General features: G+C 42.8%; 2 protein-coding genes across 2 annotated transcripts; both read left to right on the forward strand.

Moving 5' to 3' along the window:
* The first annotated feature begins 8,804 nt into the window (after positions 1 to 8,804).
* On the forward strand, positions 8,805 to 15,051 carry LOC133899508 (KH domain-containing protein At4g18375-like). The gene is made up of 8 exons (XM_062340497.1): positions 8,805 to 8,968; positions 10,102 to 10,712; positions 11,215 to 11,709; positions 11,799 to 12,038; positions 12,107 to 12,388; positions 12,499 to 12,554; positions 12,684 to 12,774; positions 13,418 to 15,051. Exons 2-8 carry the CDS (start codon positions 10,113 to 10,115, stop codon positions 13,547 to 13,549), a joined length of 1,896 nt encoding a protein of 631 aa, XP_062196481.1. The 5' UTR covers positions 8,805 to 8,968; positions 10,102 to 10,112; the 3' UTR covers positions 13,550 to 15,051.
* A 1,609-nt stretch (positions 15,052 to 16,660) lies between these two features.
* LOC133899509 (photosystem II 10 kDa polypeptide, chloroplastic-like) lies at positions 16,661 to 17,887 on the forward strand. The gene is made up of 5 exons (XM_062340498.1): positions 16,661 to 16,866; positions 16,955 to 17,007; positions 17,183 to 17,238; positions 17,369 to 17,421; positions 17,641 to 17,887. Exons 1-5 carry the CDS (start codon positions 16,722 to 16,724, stop codon positions 17,733 to 17,735), a joined length of 402 nt encoding a protein of 133 aa, XP_062196482.1. The 5' UTR covers positions 16,661 to 16,721; the 3' UTR covers positions 17,736 to 17,887.
* Positions 17,888 to 24,976: the final 7,089 nt, after the last annotated feature.

Here is a 24,976-nt window from a genome sequence, read left to right on the forward strand (position 1 = left end):
TCTGTATATCAATTTTATATTTGGGCAAAGAGATTTTTGCCAAATGGAACAAAATTGACTATTATTGGGAAGATGAAGGACGCTTCCAGGAATATGAAGGACAAAGGACGTGATGATTAGTTGCCGAGGTGTGCGTTTTGTGCAACATTGGAGGCTTGCAGTCGTTAGGTCTCCAAGAAGCCAAGACTACACTCTTCGTCAAGCACAATCAGGTTTCTTCATTAGTTCTTTCCTTGCCAAATGCCAAGCATAAACTAAATATATTGATGTGTGGATGATCAGTTAGTTTTGTTCTTAAGTTTTAAATACCCGTAAGTTTACTTGATCCAATGAACGAGCCTCTCCTACTCTTATGAAGTTAGACAGTGTGTTTTGTTCGGTGCAGTGGGAAGATATTTTCCTGGATTCCTTGTTGCAGAGCTCGGCTTCTATGGCCTCAGACCATTGCCCTCTCATTCATTTTGAAAGTTTTTGGCCTTCTCTACATGGTTTTCTTAAGGTGGTCTAGCAGAATTGGAGGGCCCTTGTCAGGGCAGTCTTCCCTGTTGAGCTTCTCTTCATTAAGATGTCTCGGTTGAGTAGTGGTCTTAAAATTGGAGCCAAAAGAGGGTGTGTAATATCAGATCTCAGCTTGCTATGGGTAAGGAAATCCTTCATCGCCTTGAAATAGCTCGGGATTTTCGGCAGCTTTTTGTGGATGAGGAATGGCTGCGCAAGAAGGTGAAGTTGCATTGCCTTGGCTTGACTCCTCTAGATCGTTCAATTGCAAGGTTGTGATCGCACATCCTTTATGTACGGGAAGGGGACGCCAACACCACTTTCTTCCATCAGCAAGCAAGATTTCGGAAAAGGAAAAACTTCATTTCCAAATTTCAGGTGGATGCCTCAAGATAAGTCAAGAAGAGAAGCAGGATGCTATTTTTTATTTCTATTCTATCTTGTTGGGTACGACCAAGGAGAGAAACGTTTCTCTGGACCTTGACGTGTTTCATCACCATTACTATGATATGCAGTCTTTGGAGGAGCTCTTCATTGAGGAGGGAGTTTGGGAAACTATTAAAGAGATGCCTCAAGATAAAGCACAGGGTCTCGATGGTTTTACCAGTAGGTTTTACAAATCCTGCTGGCCAATTATCAAGAATGATCTTGTGAGGGCTTTGTTGGTGATTCAGCACGGAAGGGGTGGAAAACTTAGGTTATTAAACACAACTTTCATCACTCTATTGCCCAAGAAGGTTGATGCCATGCAAGTAAAGGATTATCATCCTATTAGTCTAGTTCATAGTTTCTCAAAATTGGTAGCCAAAATCTTGGCTAATGGCTCCGAAGCTCTTGGTCTCGGTTAATCATAGTGCTTTTGTCCATGGGTGATACATACAAGATAATTTCATGTTGGTTCAACAAACATCAAGGATGCTGCAAAATAAAAAGGAGCCTCACATTCTCCTTAAGTTTGACATTTCTAAAGCTTTTGATTCTGTATCTTGGCCCTTTTTGTTGGAGATTTTACATTACCTAGGTTTTGGTCGTTGTTGGTACAATCTTTTATGTATCCTCCTGTCCACTTTTTCTACTCTTGTGCTACTGAATGGGGAACCGGGGGACAAAATTGTGCACCATAGGGGTCTCAGGCAGGGTGACCTGCTCTTCCCTATGCTTTTCATCTTGTTTATGGATGTTTTAAACTCTTTGATCAACTGTGCTAGCCTTTATGGCCTACTGCAGCCTCTCTCTTTGTCGGGTATTTTACATCAAGTCTCTCTTTACGCAGATGATGTTGTTCTTTTTCTTCGACTGGTTGCTGCTGAGTTGGATTTGATCAAGCATATTCTTCAAATCTTTGGTGAGGCTTCTGGACTCAAGACTAACATTCTAAAAAAAATCAGTGACACCAATTCAATGCCATGAGGAGGATATGATGGTTATTCAGGGCCTTCTGTCATGTGAGGTGAGACATTTTTCGTGTAAGTACCTTGGGCTCCCTCTGTCGGTTAGAAAGCCTACTAAGTCTACCCTTCAACCTCTTGTTGACAAGGTCGCTGACCACCTCCCTAGGTGGAAGGCTTCCTTGTTGACTCGAGATGGTAGACTGATTTTGGTAAAGGTGGTTCTCTCGTTGACACCAATCTATCATATGGTTGACATGGACCTTCCCAAATGGGTCCTTAAAGAGATTTATAAGCATCATCGTGGCTTTCAATCAAGTAGGCGTCAAACAAAGAGACAGGGCAAGATCAGACTAAGGGGGGCAATTGTTTGGTATCTTGACATTAGGTGTGCTGGCCTTTCTGATTTAGTGGACTGGGTATCCATGATTTGATGACTCTCAGTTGGGCATTTCGAATGAGATAGTAGTGGTGTAGAAAACTAAGTCAACTAGGCCTTGGGCTAGTTTTCTGGTTCAAGTGCATCCGCATGCTTGAGCCATGTTTGCCTTGGCCACTGTTACTTGTGTTGGAGATGGAAACAACACAAAATTCTGGGCTGATCATTGGCTCCATGGCCGCGCAATTGCTGAAGTGGCTCCTCACCTCTTTTCACTAATTCCTCGATGGGCAATTAATCAATGGATGTTGAGCCAAGCTTTGGTAAACCGCCAGTGGGTTTCTGACATCAAGGGCGCCCTATCGATTTTGGCAATTGGGGAGTATCTTCAGTTATGGGATTTGTTGGAATGGATTGATCTCCACCTTGGGGTTCAGAGTCAAACGTGTTTTGGTTGATACAGGGAGTTTGGCGGATTCAAAAAGGAGCGAGGGAGTGATGGGCAACCTTAGTCTATATGTTGCTCGTGAGCCGCCAAGTACCAGTCTCTCAACAGGACTGACCCTCTATACCATAACTCCTCTTTTCCCTATTGAGATAGATTTCAGGAGTACCCTGGCCGATGAAGGAGTCTACTTTCTTGCTTACCTACCCGAGTCATTTTCTCTCTGAGAAAGATTTCTTTTAATGGATCGCCTCTTGTTCTTCAATCTTCGGAGAATGCGGTGTTGACTTGAGTGAGGATAGCAGGTGAGATAAACTACTTAAAAGATGTTACTCTCTTTCTTTCTCTTTATGCTCATTCTACTTTGCGTTTAAGTAGACGGGATTCCCTGAAATCCAAGGAGCAAGGTCTACCTTTTTTATCAGAGGTTGAATCGATTGTCAGAAGAAGAATTAGGCAAAAAATTAGGATACATTCTGGGAAAATGAAACTTCCATGGGCTAGGTTTATATAGGGGCTATATTTTTGAGAAACATATGGTCTTGCTCATTTCCCATCAAGCAATGGAGATTGGGTTGGTGTTTGGAAGGGATTCGGTAAACTGACCTTGGCCAGCAAGCAGAAAAAGGACTGACGTCTTGCGGCACGCTAGCGCTTTAATTTAATTTAAACTAGACTTTTGACCTTAGAATGCTAACATGTCTTATTTTAGATTCTATATTTTAATCTTTTAACTTTTAATAAGTAAAAGAAGTCAGTGTAGAAGGTTCATCGGAATAATTATTATTTATTTCAAGCTAGGATTAGCACATTTGGAGATTTTTAGGTTCTGGAATCTATTCAAATAAATCAGCCTACAATGATTTCATTGTTGGCTCGATTAGGTTTGCGCCATGGAAGTGGGTGCGGAAGTCATGGGCGACGCTACGATGTAAGTTCTTCATTTGGCTCGCTATCCTTAATCGTTGCTGGATGACGGACAATTTGGCTAAGAGAGGGCTGCCACACCTGGCGTCCTGTCCCTTATGCAATAAGCTGATGAATCAATTCAACATTTGTTGGGATCATGTGTGTTCGCTAGACAAGTGTGGTTTGCTATCCTTCAAAAGATCGGATTGCAAAGGATGACTACATGGCTAGGAGTGGCTAGTTTCTCTAGTTGGTGGGGTCGCATTATCAAGAAGGGGGATAAGCAACATAGGAAGGGTCTCACCTCTCTCATAATCCTTATTGCTTGGGAAATTTGGAAGCACCGGAATGGTTGTGTCTTCAATGGAGATGTGCTAAATGTTGAATTAGTCTTGAGGATTGTAGTAGATGAGACCACACTTTGGTGTGCCACCGGAGCTAATGAACTCCGGAATCTACTACTGGGGTAGTCTGAGTTGGTGTTGTGTTTGGGGTTTGTATGAGTGCTTGCTACTTTTTTTTGACTTTATGTTACCGGAGGTCTCCCATCAAAGTTTTCAAATTGATGTCTTTGCTTTCGCCAGATGTGGAAAATTAAGGAACAAACCAAGCATCAATGTAAAAAGGTAAAATGTGAAGAAAATTAAAGGTGCATATCTAACAGGGGTCGAATCATGTGGGATCCTAGTATTATCTACTTGTTCAAATCTAGGAAAAAGTCAAGAAAAAGAAGACATAGAATTTGCATGTCTTCTTGCCTTCTAGAGCTTCCAGCATATTTAAGCTTCCTCTTCCTGCGTACTCGAGACTGTGAGATCCTTCTCTGATCTTGGCCTCCAAAAGGTGAGCTCTCTTCTTCACTGATTCATAACACAAAACTATGCTTCTTGTATGAACCTCCTTTAATTTTTCCTATTAATTTTCTCTCTGTTTGCTTTATTTCATATCTTTCATGTAAAAGTGGGCAGGGCACCATTTTGTGTTCTCCCTGTTTGTTGGTTATGTCTGTCTTGAACTCAGCGTACAATCAATCCATTAATTATTGCTTTGTGCTTGTTGATTGTGCCATTGATATCCATGACTGAAACTTGTAGACCTGTAGGCTGCCACAATTCATCTGGTAGATATCTTTTGGTGTTGAATTTGTGCAAGTATGCAGCACCCCAAGCTTAAATGATGATGGGCAATGGGCATGTGAATAATTGTGATCTACCATGCTCAAAGAAGGGAGAAATGTTAGTTAGAATATATCATAACAAGATTTTCTATGAAGGAAAATAGAAACCAGTTTTACTAAATCCAGTTTCGTTAAAAATAGGATATCAAATAAAAGGCCTATATGTAAGTGCATCCATGACAAACTCTTGCCCCATATCTTACTTATTTTTGTACAAGAAGTTTGGGTTTGATTAATATCCCCAGTGTGCAATTGTGCAAAATAATCTATAGGTTGTACTAGTGTCAATTGATAGATATGTGGAGGCTAGAGTGGGGGATCTTAACTTAGACTTAGATAGGTAGGAAAGAGTTCTCTCTCTTTTTAAATGAAAGGTAGGCAATAGTTCTCAACACTTAGGACATTGATTCAGGCAAAATACTCTCTTTTGGTTTCTCACCTTATCGACATATTGACACGTAAGCGTCCTATCTCTCTGAGGCCCTCGCATCGTCTATCTGAAGCGACTCATGGGAGACTCTTTACCCGTCACACCCCACCTCATCAGCCTACTCGGTGTGGCCACCGCCAACGGTGGCGGCAACAGCCAGCAACAGTGGCAAGTGGCAGCCATCACGGGTCCCTCCTCCCCCTTCCTCCTCCTCTCTCACTATTTTCCTTTTGCAGTTCGGGTTCCCGAGGTTGTCAGGTGTCGCTGTGCCTCTACCAGTCGGATCTGGCCCTGCCCGGTGGTCTTGGCGTCCTCCATGGCCAGATTCATGAAGGGTGCCATGCTACACGGAGTCAGGTGTCGGTGTTGGGGCACATAGAAGGTGGCCCCTTCTCTACGCTAGTCCCCGTCGGTGCTGGTGCAGTGGTGCGGTTGTGCCCGTTAGATGCCCAGCAGCTGGTCGCTTGTGTGGCTTGGTTGCAGTCTGGTTGCTATTGATGGCCCTACTGTTGAAGCTCACCATTGTAGTGTTTCCTGTCGTGTCGTGCTGTTGCTGCTGCCACCGTGTGATGCCGGTTGTTGATGTGCTCACGCCACCAGGCTGTTGCTATTTTGTTCACCTTTAGCCACCCCTCTACTACATTGTTGCTTGCTTCGTGCCATCGACCGTTGAGGTGGTCGGCCCGGTGGCACAGTGGGCGGACCGGTGGCGCCATGGGTAGCCCAACGATGTTGTGGGCGATCCGATAGCACAGTCAGCAGCTCGATGGGCGACCGACGGCGCGATGGCCAGTCCAGCGGCGGATCTACCGTGGCTACTAGCCCTCTCCACTCCTGCGGTCGCCTCCTAGCCCTCCATCATTGTATGTGCTCCTCCCCTTGCCGGATCTATCTTCTCTCCCCCAGATCAGGCCCGTAGAGAGCTCGGTGACATGGCGGTGGCCCGAGGTGATGCACGTGTGGTGGGGGTGACTGCTTTTGTTGATTTGCCATGGTGTCTGCCTACAGCTTGTCAATTGGGGTGCGGGGGACACAGGCGAAAGCCCTGCTTGGCTTCTTGCCAATGTCGATAGCGGTGACGCCTATGGCACCACTCCCGTTCTTGAAGGCGTTGTCATGTTGCCCCCTCATCTCCAGGTTGGGGACTCCCCAAGTGAAAACTGAGCTTCAGGTGTTTGGATAGACGATGATGACGTATGCGGATGTCGTTCCCTCCCTAGAGGCATCGCAATGGAGGTCCCTTCCTAGGTTCAGGTGGCTGCAGGCTTGGGGGCGGGCATGGATCTTTCGGTGGTGGTTTCAACCGAACTCCAAAGGCCTCCTATACAGTGGCTGACTAATCATGACCATGAGATTGGTCAGCCTAATAGCCCTTCACTCTCAGCCCACCACAACCCGGTCATCGTCTTCTTCCTCCCTATGCTGCCTCTTTCCACACTATCGACTCTCGACCATCATCTCTTAATTTCCATGATAGCACCCCTTCCATCGTCACCCCATCCCCACTGCATGACACCACCATCCTCGTGGGCTCACAGCTGTCGGAGCCTTAATGGTGCCACAGCTGCCCACCTCATCTCCTCCTCCCTTACCACCACCATCACTCGGCGGTGTCCACGCCACCTCGCCACGCCGTTGACTTCATGCCCCAGCTGCCTCATCCTTGCCCATCCCTAACTACATTGATTGGGACACCCTTGCCCCAACCTTGTCCACCGTAGTTCCTCTACTGCTTACAGTTGGCAACATCCTACCGCCTCCCCACCCTGCCCACCAACCACCATCACTGTGAGGCTATCCTACCTCCCGGCTTCAATATTTGGGAGAGATGAGAGTCCCCAAACTCGAATGCTAACCCACAAACTACAACATTCGTGGTGCTAGGGTTCCGGTGAGCTCATGAAGGTGAGAGGGCCGGAGGGGAGGAGGAAGAAAGAGCCATGGTTGTCCGCTCCCTCCTCCCATGAATCTTAAAGGTGACCAGCTTGAGCCCTAAGGCCCAGAGTCATTAGATCGAAGTATAGGAATCCACCCAACTCCGCTGATACAAGACCAACACAATGGGTCAAAATATCAAAGAGTTTCATAGGCCGCAAAGAACCTATTACCCCTTGCATGCTACGACCTAGGGCTATCAAAAAAAGCCATAAGGCCCAGAGTTGGTTGATCGATGTATAGGATTCCGCCTAACACCACTAATACAACACCAAAACAAATGAGTCAAAATATCAAAGAGTTTCATAGGCTGCAAAGGACCCATTACCCCCTGCATTCTGCAACCTAGGGATATATAAAAAAACACCTCGAGGCTCGCAAGCTACTCTGGTTCGACTCAACTAGAAATCGAGCCAAACTCGAGCTTTCCTTGAGAGCCAAGGCCGAGCTATTTGTTGAGGCTCGTTTTCAATTCCGCAACCCAATTGTCAATTCCCTGAGCGAAAGCCCAGAGGCTCAGACCCAAGTTGCCATAGGCCCTTAACTCTAAGCCCCCTTTGACTAGGTCCACAACGAAGCAATCGAAGCCTAGTTCATTGACCCACCCTCACCCTCACCCCCACCTCCTCCCACCCCTCGGCATCCAACTCTACCTTTCCCTAAAGAAAATAGTCCATTTTCGGTCCCTCAACTATGGCCTCCATTTGATTTTCATCCCTTAACTTTAAAACCAGAAATTTTACATCTCCGATCTACCAAAACCGTTTACAACTCGTCCTTGGGCACTCTGAACAATTGTTTTGCACACATAACCGGGCTGACTAGGTGCTAACGCAGCACCTGTCCCAAGCCAGCCTCCCTCTGCTTTGTCACGCCGTTCCGCGCGCCACCAGCCGCTGGTCCGCACCGCGTCGCTCTGCAGGCCATCCTCCTCCATCGCGTTGCGCCCCCTTCTCTCCTTTTGTCGTTGTGCCCATCGCTGGCCCTCTCCATCGCGTCATTTGCGCCGTCCAGCGCACGCTGCCGCTTCTCCACCCGCGTGCTGCCGATGTCTCCCCCGGCCGACCGCCCTCCGGCCTGTCCTCCTCCGGTGCTGCCCTCACTTCCTCTTGTCATCACGCCGCTTGCTGCTCGCTCGCGAGCATACCACACCGCAGCCTACTAGTGTCGTCCCACGCGCCGTCACTCGCCCAAGCGCCACTGACCCACTCAGTGCATGTAGTCACGCAATCCCGTGCACGTCATCCACGAGTGCTCCAGCTCTGCCCGAGAGCCCTTCTCTTGGCCGCGCCCCTCCCTTCTTCCGCCGTCAGTGAGCCACCTCCCCAGCTGGCCCCATCCCCTCTAGCCGCTCCCTCCCTCTCCCTCTCCGGTTCACTCTCTCTTTGAGCCTCATGCGCACTCACGGGCCACCAGCCGATCTTATCCATAGACTCAAACCATCGAGTGGGCCTCACATGTCGGACCAACCTAATTAGCCCAGTGACGTGTGCAAAATAGCTATCTATAATACTTAGGACGTGTTATAAACAGTTTTGATAGATCAGAGATGTAAAATTTTTGGTTTTGAAACGAAGGCCATAGATGATGAACCGAAAGTAGACTATTTTCTTCCTAAAAAAGGAAACAAAAAAAAAACCTGCCTTCCTCGGTTCCTCTTGTAAAACCCCAAACCTAACCCTCCGTGAACAGCTCGACAGCGGAGCACATCCCCGCCGACCCCTCCCTTCCTCCGCCCTCCACTCGCCGACGCGACGCCGCTCTGCTCCCCACCCGGGCGCGGACTGGCCGATTCCTTCCTCCTTCGGTAACTAATGCTCTCTCGCTTGGACGGATTGGTTGATTGGTTCCCTTCTCCCAAGAGTCGGTCTTCGTCTTGTTCCCAAATAAATTCCGAGTCTTTCTTACGCTCCGCTCGGTTTAGTCGTCGATTCGTTCGCTGTGTGGTAGGTGTCCTGCTAATCCAATCAATCTGCTCATCCGTGGTTCGATTAGATTAGGTTCTTCTTCTTCTTCGGCGCACAAGATCGACACCTGTTGTTGACACCGTAGGAGTTCGTGGTACCCACGGAGTGGTGGCAGTTTGCAGTTTTCCGAAGATTTTGGTTTGATGCCCTCCACGTAGTGTGGCAATTCGTGCTCTTCTGTAGTATGCACAACCGAATTCTTGTTCTGCGGAGTCCAGGTCTCCTCCTGTAGTATGCCAAAATTCGTAGCCTGACGGACCTCTGCACGCGTTCCTCAAGATCTGTTCACCTTCTGTTCAAGCCAGCCCTTTTGCGCTGACTGCTAAGGGCTTGATTGACCTATTTGTATTCAGGTTATTTGTGACATCATGGACCAAATCTTTGTTTGTCATGACTCATAAGTCATTGGCAAACGCACCCACCAATTCCTTCCACGCGTTTTGCGCGCTTGTTTGCCCTACTTTGTTTTCTGGGTGATCACCGAATCTAGTTTCTTTGTCGTGTTTCGCCTCTAAATTTAGTTCTTTGTTGTGTTTCGCCTTGCCGGTTCGGTCACATTAATCACTAAATCTACTGGATTAGGGGTTTCCAGGAACAATTTTCACGTCCCTTGTGGCTGCATGACTTGTGTCGAGTCACGTGTACATGTAATTCTGCTTTGTTAATTAATTCTGTGGTGTGTTATTAGTTATTACAAGATATTTTTCATACACTGATTGTTGGGTCCTGCATTCGTTTCGATATGTTCAACTGATTGGTGGAGCTGGTGTATTTATAGTTTGGCTAGATTCTAATTAGATATTTCTATTTTTCTGGGTGATCTTTCTATATGACTTTCTTGTGCTGTGGTCACGGATGGTCGTGTTGTGTGGAATTTTGGATTTCCGTTTTCAGAAAGTATGCAGTTGTTAGATGTTTCTCCTTCATCTGTATAAAGCTTTACATGAATCTTATGAGTTGTTTCCTTTTGCAGTTAGCTAAATCATGAGGCAACAGGCTGGTAAACGCACCCACCAACACAGGGACTATGACAGAGACGAAAGGAATTACCAAAAGAAGAGGCCATTTGCCCATGCCCAGGAAAGCTCTAATAATGATGAATTGGTTGTTTACCGTATACTCTGTCCGGACAGTGTGATTGGTAGTGTAATAGGAAAGAATGGCAATGTAATAAATGCTATTCGGCAACAGACAAATGCCAAAGTCAAGGTTGTTGACCCTTACCCCGGTTCAGACAAAAGGATTATCTTGGTATATTGCTATGTCAAACATAGAGACCTGGATGCTAATGAGGGTGATGACAGTGAGCCTGTTTGCGCAGCTCAAGATGCATTACTTAGGGTGCAGAATGCAATTGTTGATGCACTAGATACGTTAAGTAAGAATCGTAGAGACTCTGATAAGAAGAATACCGAAGAAGCAAACATCCTTGTACCAGCTAGTCAGGCTGCAAGTATTATTGGAAAATCTGGTGTTGTCATCAAATATCTTCGTTCAACTTCGAGAGCATTCATTAAAGTGAGCCCAAAAGATCCAAATGATGTTACACACTCATGTGCTATGAGTTTTGATAATTTTGTTCAGGTAAATTTCCTTGCATCTCATAATTTGGTGAATTAATGTAAGTTCCCCAACATTATATGGGATTGACCATTGTTAAATAGTGGCAGAATATTAAGCAGTATGTTTGCAGTAACTTGCTTGATGCTCAACGATTGTTTTTGTAATTCACTGTACTGTTGTACTATATATTGTGCTTATCTCTTCATCATGTTACAGGAACATCTATTCGTTAATGTAGTTGCAACCTGCTAGCACAGTATTTTAGAATTTTTTTTATCCTTTTTGGCAAATGCAGTGCAGCAACTATATTTTCCCAGATCCATACAGTTTTTACTTGTGTCTATTGTTCTTCTCTGTTTGTGAAAGTATGCTTTGTGTGGTGCACACAACTGTATCATGATTAAAAATTCCAATCCACTACCTATTTCTTTTGAATTCTGCTATGTTCTTCAACATCTGTTCTTCATTTCATATATATATGTTCTACTAATTATTATCTTGAACACATCTTTATGATAAACAGATAATGGGTGGTGCTGAAGCTGTCAGAAAGGCACTGTTTGGAATATCAACCATCATCTACAAGTACCCATCTAAAGAGAACATTCCTCTTGAAACTTCTGTTTCTGAACTTACTTCAAGCATTATAGTTCCTTCAGAACTTCCTGTCTATCCAGCTAGTAACTTCTACTCAGCCCCAGATGCTGCTTCTGGACATCCAAGTCTATCCATCTTAGGGTCAACACCTCATGTACCTGAACTTACTCTGCCTGCTGATGCTCATGGCCGACTGCCTATTTATCAATCTGTTCTTCCTATTGTTCCTACTTATAGTACCCCAAAATGTTCAGGAGAGCTAGTATTTCGTGTTTTATGCCCTGGTGACAAGATTGGGTTGGTTATTGGTAGAGGTGGGGGGACCATAAAGAGTATAAGGCAAGAGAGTGGTGCAAGGATAGATGTTGATGATGCAAAGAATGACAAGGAGGAAAGTATAATCACCATTACATCCACTGAGGTTAGACCAAACCTCCTCCTCACCTAGGCTGTGCTCTGTTTCCTATATCCTATCATTTGCTTTATTTTAGGTTATACATTCCTTTTCAGGCTACCGATGATGTTAAGTCTGAAGCTGTGGAAGCTGTTTTGCTGCTTCAGTCAAAGATCAATGATTATGATGAAGATAGAATGAATCTTCGCCTTCTTGTCCCAACTAAGGTTATAGGCTGTCTTATTGGCAAGGGTGGTTCAATAGTCAATGACATGCGGAAGAAGACTAAGGCAGACATCCGCATATCGAAGGGCAATAAGCCCCAGAGGGCATCTTCCAGTGATGAGCTTGTTGAGGTATGAGTTCTCATTTAAAAAATTTAAAGTCTTAGTATCCAGGTGTCTCGACTTTTCGATGCATGTAGGTATTTGGAGAAGTGGACAAGCTGCGTGATGCTCTTGTACAAATAGTTTTAAGACTTAGAGAAGATGTCCTGAAAGACAGGGTGGACATCCAAAATTCTGACAGGGATGGCAAGCTAAAAGTTGCCACCAATGATTCCTTATATGGAAGCAGTCTTTCTTTGCCTGCACTATTACCTTACAGCCAACAAATCGCTCCCTTGGGCTATGATCAAAGGGGTGAAACTGAGCGAGGTCTGGAAGTATTCCCTCGTAGCAGTTCGTATGGGTATAGCTCCTTTCAGGTACAATTTTGTGATTTAGCATCAATTTTCTCTTTTCCTCTTCTGATCTTAGGCATTCCTTAATTCTATGAACTTTTGTCACTATCCTAATCATCGATATATTTCATCAGGTTGCAGATGAGGGCTATGGAGGACTTCTGTCATATACATCAAAGTCATATGAAGGGTATGTTTCAACTGAACTTGCTATAAATCCTGTACTGCTTCCACCATGCTAGTGTTCCTTTTAGTTATTGCTTGCTGTCCATTTTGATCCATGCAATTCTAATTCCTTTTGCTAACTATCAATGGCCAGACGTTTTCCACATGTGGAAATGACTATTCCTGCTAGTGGCCTGTCAAAAGTAATGGGGAAACGTGGCACAAACTTGGACAATATTATAAAGGTTAGTTTCTATTCCCATATTGCTATTGACTTACTCTTAGTATGAATATATGCGACAACTTGAAATCGTGCTCTTATTATATAGTCATGATACCTATTTTGTCCTGAACCAAGCATCTTAACTTTCTCCTAACTTTAATTTGAATTTGGCATCTAGTGAGAGTGTGAGGAAAAAGGGCTCAGGTAGATATCACAAAACATTTTCAGAAAACAATCCCTTGGATCGCTCGAAACTTTGCCCTCCAGTTGCTCAGGAGACTGGATGTTCTAGTTGATCTTACATTACTTGCTATCCCCTGAAATTGTAAGTTTAGGATTCTTCTATTCTCCTATATGAAAAGGTTGCATTTTAGAATATCAGATCATTTGATTCTTTTGCAGTTTATTTTCAAAATAGAAGAGAGTAAGCATATCTAATGCATGTGTTGGGCACTGAGACTAAGTTTGTTCCCCAACTACCTTAAGTTCAGAAAGAACATAGTATTAGAAGGAATAGTACTGAAGAAAAATATGTAAAAGAATAATTTGTCAATACCCTGGCACCTTTAGGTCAACTTATGAAAGGACTGTCAACCCTGTATTTAGGTAAGATGTCACTTTTTTATTACATTATAACGTGTGTAATTCTTTGGGCGCTGTTGCAGATTTCTGGAGCTCACATTGACATTACTGAATCAAAATCATCTCGTCATGACCATGTTGCTCACATATCTGGCACCTCTGAGCAGAGGCAATCAGCTGAGAATTTGATCAAAGCTTTCATAATGTCTACTTAAGATTCTGTCTGCAGTTTGAGAAGGCTGTAGCTTATCTCTTCAATCTGTCTCTTTTGACTTCTCCTGCCATCCATAATTTCCCTTGGTTTGTGGAGAACATCAAATGCAGTGTTTCCTCTATCTGTCCAAGTATCATGCTTCCCTGAGGGGGATGTACTCCAGTAGTGGACAAAGCACTCTATGTTCCTTAGATTCTCAACCGTTACCTGCTTGTGTTGGCTTGTTCGTCAGAATTCGCATGTCTTACTCCTCGTAAATCTCAATGACTGGTTCACTTGTTGCTTATCATATATCTTGCAATTTTGTCCTACCAATACTGATAGTTGATTCCTTCCACCATTAAAAGTAGAGGGGCCTATTCCCCAATCTCATTGTCTGATTCACTTGCTGCTTAGACAGCTCTTATAATTTCTTCCTGTCAGACTGCTAGCTGATTCCTTCCTTTATTACTACTAATAAGGGCCTTGGCATATCTCTTTGGAATGTGTGAATGACCTGTTTCGTGTAAAGTTAGTTCAAAATTCCTTGAAATTCATGTGTTCCGAACATCCTCTAAGGTGGGTTAGTTCCCAGTGAATCTCATTGGCTGATTCACTTGCTGATCAGTGTAATTCTTGTAGTTCTCCCCTGCCAATGCAGCTATCTGACCTGTTCTTTCGGTACCAGAGAGGGGTTTTGTTCCCGGTCAATCTGACTGTTTCACCCATTGCTTGCTTCAGCTCTTATATTTTTGTCGTGTCAATATTCAACTTGATTCTTTCATCATTGGTTCTGAAGAGTGGCTCTTTTTTTCTACTGTTAATTCTGCTGAGGAGCCATATATTAAAGAAGTTAGTTGAAAACTCGCACCACTGTGATAGATCTTACAGAAGCAACCTTGTACATAATATTAGTCAAGTTCTTGGAACACAACATGCAGATCAATTTTTTGGGTGCTCTGCATTTTGTTTGTGATCATCGATGGTGGGTGTTCTAGAGAACAATGCTAACATTCCGACTCTCAGAAAAACTGTCATCTCAACACCCCCCTACCTAAATAAAATTCACCTCATCCTTTTCCACTTGTGTAACTACCCTTTTATTGACTCTTACAATGACCCTAGAACTCATAAATCCACTTCATCCTTTCCACCTGCGTAACTACCCTTTTATCCACAAATTTACAATGACCCTAGAACTCAGTATATTTTTGTAGCTACGGCTCCTTTTTGTTCAATTCTTTGTTTCATCTCTCCATCCATTGTCGCACCTACTGCAGTTGCACCTTAGACATGTTTTGTAATAATAATTATGGCACCATCAAGTGTAATTGGTTGCAATGTGTCATAATCACTGTTCGTACAAATTTGTAGTTTTTTCGCGAGTTAGTCTAGTCTAGTTAGCTAGGGCTGTGACAGTTGATGTGGTAGCTCTGATGGGACATCTGCATAAATAATGAGCCTGATATGTTGAAATTTTGTAGCAATCTTATTTTCAATGATAATTACTGCTTTGTGTGGTGAGTTGTGTATCTGTTAGTCTGTTGCTCTTTTTTGAGTCTGCTTAGCCCTTTTTTGTTGCCATTTTCTTCTGAAACTTGAGATATGCAGAATTAATTGATGCATTTGTCTCTGGGTATGCATCTTTGTACGCTGCAATGTGTGCTTTACTGCATTTTTGAAACGAAAAGCAAAAATCCGCAACTCTATTTTGTAAGTGGGTAAAAATCTAGGTTCAGATTTACAATGTGAAGTGTTTTTGTTACGTCTTCTTGGATATTTCCGTATGGTATTGTCTCTGTCTTTTGTTCTTTTTTTAAGAAGTATTTTTCAAATGGCATTATCCTCAATGCCTATGTCGAAGTCTCGAAGAACTACTTAATACACCCTCCTATCCAAAATATACATCATTCTAGAATTCATGTTGGATAAATTTTTAAAACTTTGACCATCAATATATAAAGAATTAGGTAGATTGATAATATAAGATTGATGCCAGTAGATTTATCATGAAATTTGTAACATATAATCCTTTTAATTTTTAAAGAAATACTTTTATAGAAATTAATCCGCCTTGCAGGTGTTCCAAATGACTTATGATTGTCATCATCTCAGCTGGCACTAATTCATCCCTAGGGTAATTTTGCTTATGCTGTGAGAGGCTGGGTTTCCTTGGAACCACATTATGTCTCCACTGGACTTCGTGGCCATGGTGTTTTTTTCCATTCCCTAACATCGTGTCCAAGAAATTGCTTATCAGTAAAAAAAGCTTATTGTTCAGAATCGACACAAAAACAAGTATGGAATGTACCAGTATGCCTGTTCTCCCGTATCCGTGCCAATTATGATTTCAAAATCAGGTTTTTGCCCAGTTTAAGCACAAAATTTGAAATTATTTGGCACATATGTTTATGGAAAAGTTGGTCCTTCTGCTAAAAAGTGGCATATGTCAATGGAAAATTTGGAAGCAGCACAAGGGTGTTGTCATACGAGAGCCATGCATGCAGTTGCCCTCTGTCAACCAAGAAAGCGCCCAGTCACATGCCCCTCTTTTGCATTGAAGTCTGTTACCAGTTCGAGCTCCGAGTTAATGACAATAGGCACCACCACGATTAACATGATAGCACCAACGACTGTATAATCTTAACGAAGATGCAAGTTGGTCCTTCTAACTGTATAATCTTAACGAAGATGCAAGTTGTGCAAACGAACCGTTATCGTGCAAGAACGTGTCTTCACCGATCAGGGTTCAAACCTCAGGTTTGCATCCCGTTAAAAGGTCTTCAAAGAAGACCCGGGCAAGGGATCCGGTGTTAAAAAAAACACCATTATTGACCACAACAATTTTGAGTTGCTGCATTCCCATACCAGCACATTCCAGACTGCATCCATTGGCATCTAGCAGCCAAGTCTGCATGGCACCACAGGTTCTTGATCCTTTCATGGTAAAGCTCACCTGTCCAATCCAGCCATCACAAAATTTCCCTCCCACCCCATGGGAGGAATTCACCCACGTCCACAGAAAATCCCCAGGGGATAGCGTTATCAGTGCCGGCCACTAGCGCAGCGACGTGGCGCGGCGGCGGTCACCCCTGTCCTCCCGGCACTATCCTTTGGCGCCACAAGTATATTGGCAGGCTGGCCAGCTACCTGGACGCAGCACAGAGCAAGGGTGAGCGAGTGAAGCAGCAGGAATGGCGGCCTCCTGCATGATCTCCTCATCACCGCTGGTGGCGCCGGCGACGAGGGCCAAGGGCCTGCCGTCCCTCGGCCGCCACGGCTCCTCCTTTGCCGTCGTCTGCAGCGGCGGCAAGAAGATCAAGACCGACAAGCCCTTCGGTTCGTGCTACTAGCTGTGCCGTGCGTGCATGCCTATCAGTCTATGGTGATGGATTCAGAGGTGTGAGCTGATGAATCGTCTGTGCAGGGATTGGGGGTGGCCTGACCGTCGATGTTGATGCCTCCGGCAGGAAGGGCAGGGTGAGCATCGTTTAGCACTCCTCTCGATCTCAGCTCAAACCACGTTTCAGTTACAAGTTTCTTCTGGTTTGCTGCTTGTTTTTCATCGAAAGATTTCTTCGTCAGAGAATTTCAGAGCAGAGGATCACAGCAGAATCTGATGAACTTTTCCTTGTCTTCTTTGTGATGGACGCAGGGCAAGGGTGTGTACCAGTTCGTCGACAAGTACGGCGCCAACGTCGACGGATACAGGCAATTAAGCTATCTCAGCTGAAATATATTAATATTGTTCAGATATGTTGTTTGGGAAGATTAGCAGTGAATATTACTACAAGATTAGCGATTGATTGATTCAACAACCTATTTGCCAATCAATCTGCAGCCCAATCTACGCCCCGGAGGAATGGTCTCCCAGCGGCGACGTCTACGTCGGTGGTAAGTAATTTTTACTCACTTGTTCAGAATGTTATTAAGTATGATTGTACCAGATCTATCTATGCTCAGATTTTTGTAGTCACTATATATGCAAACAGCTCAAAAGTAATCACAACTTCTTCTTCCAAAGTCCTAACTGAATATATATTTATTAACAATTCCTACTGGCACCACGATGAAATCAGAGTTTGTGCTCATTCATATCCTTGGTCGTTGCAGGAACCACCGGGCTTCTGATCTGGGCCGTCACCCTCGCCGGGCTCCTCGGCGGCGGCGCCCTCCTCGTCTTCAACACCAGTGCCCTCGCCGGCTAAGAACATTATTCATATCCATGCGCAGTTCATGCAAAATCAAGCCGGGTGTATGTCTGTAATCTAGCCTCCTTCGATGTCCACTATGATGTAGCACTGCTACTACAACACTTCATACTTTTGGGATAATTATTGATGCTAAATATTTAGATTAATAGCAGCTGGTAATTGCTCTGTGCCTCCGTTCTGAGGTATTTGAGATATGAAGATGATGATGCTGAGTGAATATACGTACTTAGAATAATGCTTTCTAGCGGTATGCGACGTCGCATGTAATGTCAGAGATATATACATGTAGGGAGGAAAACGAATCGAATATGGATCCAACAGTGGCCAAACCATATTCTATTCTTATCTTCAAAACAAATACGAATGCGAATTTGAGCTTGGATACGAGTATGTAAATAGTTAATGTTGTTACACAGACACGATCCGAGTATCAACTCAATTCGGTCGAATGTGGATAAAATGAAACCTTCTATAGCATTAATGTAAGCAAAGCATTTTGCCCTTATACATAATGCATTTAAGGACGTCTACAACAATCCATGACAGTTAGTTATAAAGATGTCCACATCATATTTTTATCTATATGGAGTAGAGTTAATGTAATAAGAGAGAAAATCTAGCTAATAACGTAGTCAGTCTATAGTGCATTACAAGACGCATATATGCTTTTAATACCCTATTACATGTGGACTCATATTAAATTAGGAGGAAATGATATAGCTAGTTTATTAGAAAGGTTATCTATTGTGTTATCCATAGATGATATGGATAATTTTTATAGCTAATGATTGACTATATTGTTGGAGGACGCTCTAATCATACTAATTTACTAACTTCATATAAAGAAACGTGAATTAGCATTAATTTAAAAAGTCGTTCAAAACTAGTTAGGCATATTGCAGTAAAATATGCATATTTATCTTTGTCGAATTCGAATACAATCAGCTCGGCTGAAATAACATTTCGGATACCCATTTTTTTGTGTCTATTTGAATATGAATAAGAATAGGATATAAATGAATCACTGGATGGCAGAATTAAACATATGTTTCATGGATGCAGAAAACCATATGTTTCTTGGTTAATTCCAACCAGCCTCACATTTTGTGCAATTAAGGTTTTAAAAAACATATCTTAAAGAAATCATGATTTGCCTGCTCTTTGATCTGTTTGGCTAAGTCGAACAGCTTTGTCCAGCGTGGTGAGGTTATGAGGAAACTTTAGGCCATGAAATTAACCTAGGCAATGACATAAACGAGGAAGCATATGGTTTTGTGAAACCATATGATCATAAATATGATGGTAATTAGTCCACCGGCAAAAAAATATATCATGGATTTCTATGAATATGAACAAAAAATGTGGTTTTACAAAATTTACTCTAAACAACAAACAAGATGAAAGTGTAGAGATCTCAAAAGCACATGAATTTTATGCACTGCTCATGTCAGAATTAATCAATGTATTCTTCCTCAAAAACAAAATATTAATGCAATGAATTGTCCAGGTATGTAATTGCATTCTTTGGGTCTTGAGTCTATGCAAAGCAAATTTTACCCATATGTATTAGATGTGCCCTTTAATCACTTGCAGACCTTGTTTGGCTGCTATATATAAACGAAACCTGTGTAACATAAAAAAAGTTTTTGCCCTGACGTCGTTACAGCACTGAAGGATTCTTCAGAGTCAACGAAGATAAAGGATCTCCTAGCCAAAAAAAAAAAAAAAAAACAATTATTGCCAGGATTGGATGGATGCTCATCCAACTGTCAGCGATCTCGGGGAGAGGGAGATCTCGATGGAGCGAAGCAATTCGATACGCAGCAGTTAAAACCATGTGCTACAGCCTTTTGTACCCAGATCGAATTTACGTTCGATGCCGAGTTGTACAAGATATGTCCTGGCCTTTCGTAGCAAGGTTGGGCCGGACTGTTATGGTTTGATGATGCCCCGATCGAATTTGCAAGGGATCGGATTCGATTTGATAGTTGCGACTTTAAGTTTTCTAGTATAATGTCCGTGTTAATACTACAGCGACATTTGATAATGTAAATAAAACAATCAAAAGACATATATGTTTTTGATAATTAAACATAGAATGAGATAGATTTAAGATTCATGAAAAAATGAACGATTCAGAGAGTTATTATATTATTGAATACATAACCACATGTGTAAAATAACATCGCAACTTTTGTATCTTTCGAAACCATCTAAATCCTGATGCGCTTATAAAATTTCTGTATAACTTCAGAAATATTGTCTTTAAATTCATTCTCATTTTACTTCAATATATTTATCAAGAACCTAATCCTCAGTATATTCCTATCTTGTACATGCATTATTATGGATCATTATCAGAAAACATTAATTATACAATGGTATGAACCAAATCCTAAATAAATGAGAGTACTCACGGTGCAAATCGATAATAATTTTGTTCCTAAAGTTTCATTCTGACATACAGTAAGATTTCGAATGAATAGAAAGTTGCAAAATCAAATTTATTTGACAGCACATCAGACCACTGATGCCAAATAACCTCAAGTTGAAGAAGAAATGCAAGGTCGAGATGAAATATCACTAATATTTCGCACCTTAGTCATATGGTCATCAATCTCACGCATAGACATGCAAAATAAATAAAAAAAATGCATGTTGAAAAAGGAAAACTCCTGACATTATGACATCACGAGTAAGATCTTTTGCATTTTGAACACATAGAGTAATTCTCTTTCCTTTAGCTGGAATTTCACCACCATGCTTCAACGGATAAAAAAAAGAAGGCATTTTTAGCTCACATAAGTGTAAAAAAATTACCAATAAGACTTTTTTTATGAAAAAGATTCAGGTAAGTCACTTGAACTGACCTTTGAGTTGCGGTAACCACACGTCACATGTTGTCGCCATAACAATCACCTCCCAAAAATATGGGATTTGTACAAAAAAATGTCAAGGATCAAATAGTTAAACAGGAGTAAGGAATCACTAAAAAAAGTCTTGTACCCTTCATTTCAATATAAAAAGATTTATGCTCTTCTTTTAAAAAAGAAAATTATGAGCCTATATTCATAAACTCAATTATTACAGCTACGGTGTAGGCTACCGATGAGTTGATGGGCCCCTGTCAGCATGCGCAATAAACATGATAAAGCCATGCTACTTTAAATGGTGTAAAGCCATAAACCATATAGCTCCAACACCCATTACCAGCTAAAACTATCCAGAAAAAGACACGTGTGTTTTATTTATTATCTAGTATAACCCCATCCCAAACTAATAATTTACTGGTTCAAATGTGAAAAACCAAACTTAAATCTAATGGCTCATGTAGATCTTACTAACACAGCCTGAGTTAGTCATATCATAGGAATATCACTGACTCTGGTATACACCTAGGACTCAACCTCTTGACAATGGCATGGAATTGATCACACACAGTTACAACATATCTTTTTGAGTCTTCCTTTTTCAGATTCAATGGAATTGATCACACAATAAAACAAGTGTAACAAAGATACTACATATACTCCAGTCCTGAGCTTGATCACACAAATAATTAAGTGTAACAAAAAATATGCTTGATAAAATAAGGCAGAAATGCTCACATGGGTTAAAGAATTGTTTTGTGCATACTGCTACTACAAAAGTCCAAAAATAAGTACTAATCTCTTATAGATAATATAGTAGGAGAAAAAAAGAAGTAATAGCAGATTTCAATCACAGAACAGAAGAAAACCATCAACACCAAGTGTTGAGTTGTAGGTATTTAAACTTGGTGTATTTCAGGTTAATGCAATTGATTTCTTCTCATGTAGAGGCACCCAAAACCCAAGAGAAAATTTGGGTTAAACAGGAGGAAGATAAATAATACGCAATAATTTATTGAAAAGAAGATAATCAAACCGATAAAGATCATATCAAGTCTTTTACGCTACCAATCAAATAACTTTTTGCTAAGTGAATGTTGTTTCAGCTGTTAATCACGCATCAAAAAGTCAAAACAGCTCAAGCTAAAATTAGTACTTGACTAAATTTGAAACGTCTTCAGGATCAACCTCCTCATAGCCTGCAAACTTAAAGAGAGAAAAGTTAAAAAGTGGTAACTAAAAACAGGCATAAATGACGTTTTCAATTTACCAAAGTGCTAATCAACATCTTAGAATTTTGCTTAACCTGTTGCTATCTCAAACTACTTTAGAGTTACAAAACCAATTTCACCAATTAGTTCATGTAAGCTGACCCAGGAAAAAAAATACACACCTTATCAATTCTTCATGATACCTAAAAGTTTGTAAATGTATCATATTCAAGGAAATCTAAGTGACTATGAGTGAGTAAATCACTTAAAAGTGAACCAAAATATTAGGAAAATCTTTAGAAATACTATACCTACAAGGGTAATGATTTAGTCCTCCGGTTGTCGCAGTAAAAAAGAGATGGAGATCTATTTATCTGCAACGATGCCTCCAAGGAGGGAAGCGACATTAGTATGATGTCATCGCCTGATCTAGTCGTAACCAAATCAAGAGTTTTCACCCCAGATATGCCATAGGGCCCTGCACGGGGATGATGCCATGATCCCAAACGAAGCATCCAAGGAGGGGAATGGCGCCCATGAGTGCCATCATCATCGAATCTGATTGGACGCATATCGAGGGATTTCTCCCAAGGCTGGTACCACATCACACCTCAAATGTGTGTCAACCGGGCACAACCAGCACAACCCTTTCCACAATGTCGGCTGCATCGTTGTTGCCAAACGAGGTAACACAAATGGACAGAGCCACACATCCATGCCACCACCCCATGTTGCCATCGGTCAAGTCGCCAACCACCAACACCAACCCCCTCCCCGCGTGATGACCTTGGTCACGAATGCCATATGTGCGGATCTCATGATTCACGAGGAAGGGAGGAGGTCAAATTGGCAAGGTTGTGATGAATAGTGACATGCCCAATCGGGTCACACATACAGGGATATTCTGCACCTCACCCACATGGAGCCAGCGGAACCATGGTGGCTGCCTCCACCCGTACCATCATCGCATGCTGGATCTAGGTCATCCCCCACCTTATCCTCTACCCCCGTCTTCCCCCTCTCCTAAAGCCGCCAGATCAAGATCCAGGGCCAAGAGGGGTGCACAGGTTAAGGCGAAGAGGCGTGCTAGCCTAGCCAACGCTGGCCATGGAGCCACCGGCCGAGTATCATCTAAAGAAGAGGAAGGAAAAAGGAGGACGCGAGAAGAAAAATATGTAATCACCTGTAAAACATGTGGGCTTTTAGTTGTATATATTTCGGACAGGTGTAGTCTACGAGGCTGTTAGCTACCGCTGCTAACCTTTGATCCAGAATTATTTGATAGGTGAAATTATAAATGGAACTAATTTCCTTTTTTCTAAAAAGCAAAGCTTTGCCATGATACTGGGAAAACCCCATCAATAACAAGTCAGACCTCAACCAAATAATATAAAGCTTCTGTCATAACTACTTCACGCTGAATAGGATTTTGAGTAGAATAAAACATTCCATATATCATATGGAACATTACCTTCAGGTTAACTGCACATATATTTGGCATAACTGAAATATTACTTGTTCCTTCAACTGGGACTTATACTCTAGTAATATAGTACTGCAGATGCAAATGGAGCAAAACAAGTACTATCAGAGCTCATAAGTAATGTGTTAACTAAAAAGAAAATGGCCACAATAGCTTTCTAACTTATGCAGATCAAGAACATACTAGATTCTATCGATTTCCAATTTGCCCTCAGCAAAATAAATCAGCTTATATAACAAATAAAACAATAACAGCAGGCAATCATTTGTTGAAGCACGTCATTCCTGATCATATCATATTCAGATGTTTATACGCAAAGATTACAAAAGACAACCCTGCAGTACTTAAGGTAGCAGCAAAATTCACCAAGTTTGAATCCCTGCGATTCAGGCAGCACTTGAAGCAACCAGCCAACTAAGTTACTTACCATGTTCTCAATCTCATATGCGACTACGCATGGCTATCCCAATCCCCCAAAAAGGAACTAGTGCTAGTTAGTAGTACCAGTTAGTGAAAACACTAACTTGATTACTTGATTAGGCAAGTAAGCATTAAGCCGATAAATATCTCTATTGCTTCTTCTTCTTCCATGGCAGCGGCAGTCAGGCGGATGCCATCGCATCGATGCGGCCTTGGACCTCAGCCCTGATGAACACTCGCAGCTCCTCCTCCCCGAGGCCTCCCGCGTCCACCTCCCACCAATTCTGCTTCCCTGCGCTCATCTGCACCGCCCTGACCTTCTCCATGGCGGCGGCCACCAGTGCCCACTCCGTCGCGACTAGTTCCTTGGTCTCTTCCGCCTCCCACCTCATCCCGGCCACGTGGGTCATGGCCTCCCCTGCCGTCTCGATGCCAGAGGAAGGGGGACAGGGAGGTGGCACATCGACGGGGAGGTAGGTGCGGAGGATGGAATCGATTGTGGGCGTGTCGGTGGGGGAGAAGGTGACGATGGCGAAGTAGACACCGAACTCCTCGGATAGACCATGAGGCATAGTGAAGAGGGTGGCATTGCGCTTTCTGAAGGAGCTCCAACGCTGTTCCGTGTAGGAAGAGGAAGCCGTATAGGGGGGAGGGGGCGTGGGAATCGCGGGGTTGTTGGGGGTGACTCGTGGGAATCGCGAGATCTACAAGAGAGAGCCGATGGGCGGGGGAAAAGGAGCGTGGAAAATCCGGGAGCAGAACACCTGGAGCGACGCGTTCGGGACTCGGAGAGGAGGTGAAACGATCGTTGGCCCGTGAGTGTTGGATGAACCAGGCGCTTTGGGTCATCGGATTTGATGAAGCCATGCGAGAAGGGATCTGAGCATTTTATTTTGAGGAAGCACGATTTCTGCGTGTACGATTAGGGTGCATAAAAGAAAGATCATGTGTGTGGAGGCAGAAGGTTGTGTAGACATAGAAAAGAGTTGAACTGGTGTATTATATAGGGGTATAGATGCATGCATGGTGTTGTTTTCTGCAGGGTATTTCTGGAAAAGGAAAGAAAGAAAATGGCAAAGAGGGGAAACTTTGATTTTGCCAAACTAGATACTATTCACTTGATGTAGCCCTAACAACCAATAGAGTAAAAATATGTTCTAAATCTGATAACACGAGACACGACACGAGCGTGCATGATATAAATCTTGTAAAGAGAATCAAATATTGTGATGAAACAACCACAACAAGAGG

This window comes from Phragmites australis, chromosome 18, assembly GCF_958298935.1.
Source record: "Phragmites australis chromosome 18, lpPhrAust1.1, whole genome shotgun sequence".
In the NCBI taxonomy this organism is placed as follows: Eukaryota; Viridiplantae; Streptophyta; class Magnoliopsida; order Poales; family Poaceae; genus Phragmites; species Phragmites australis.

Excerpts from the sequence above, each read along its gene's own strand:
- LOC133899508 (XM_062340497.1), top strand. The coding sequence starts at position 10,113 with ATGAGGCAACAGGCTGGTAAACGCACCCACCAACACAGGGACTATGAC. Across the intron at positions 11,710-11,798 it reads TCACCATTACATCCACTGAG|GCTACCGATGATGTTAAGTC; the intron begins GTTAGACCAAAC and ends ATTCCTTTTCAG. Across the intron at positions 12,039-12,106 it reads CCAGTGATGAGCTTGTTGAG|GTATTTGGAGAAGTGGACAA; the intron begins GTATGAGTTCTC and ends CGATGCATGTAG.
- LOC133899509 (XM_062340498.1), top strand. The coding sequence starts at position 16,722 with ATGGCGGCCTCCTGCATGATCTCCTCATCACCGCTGGTGGCGCCGGCG. Across the intron at positions 17,008-17,182 it reads CCTCCGGCAGGAAGGGCAGG|GGCAAGGGTGTGTACCAGTT; the intron begins GTGAGCATCGTT and ends TGATGGACGCAG. Across the intron at positions 17,422-17,640 it reads CGGCGACGTCTACGTCGGTG|GAACCACCGGGCTTCTGATC; the intron begins GTAAGTAATTTT and ends TGGTCGTTGCAG.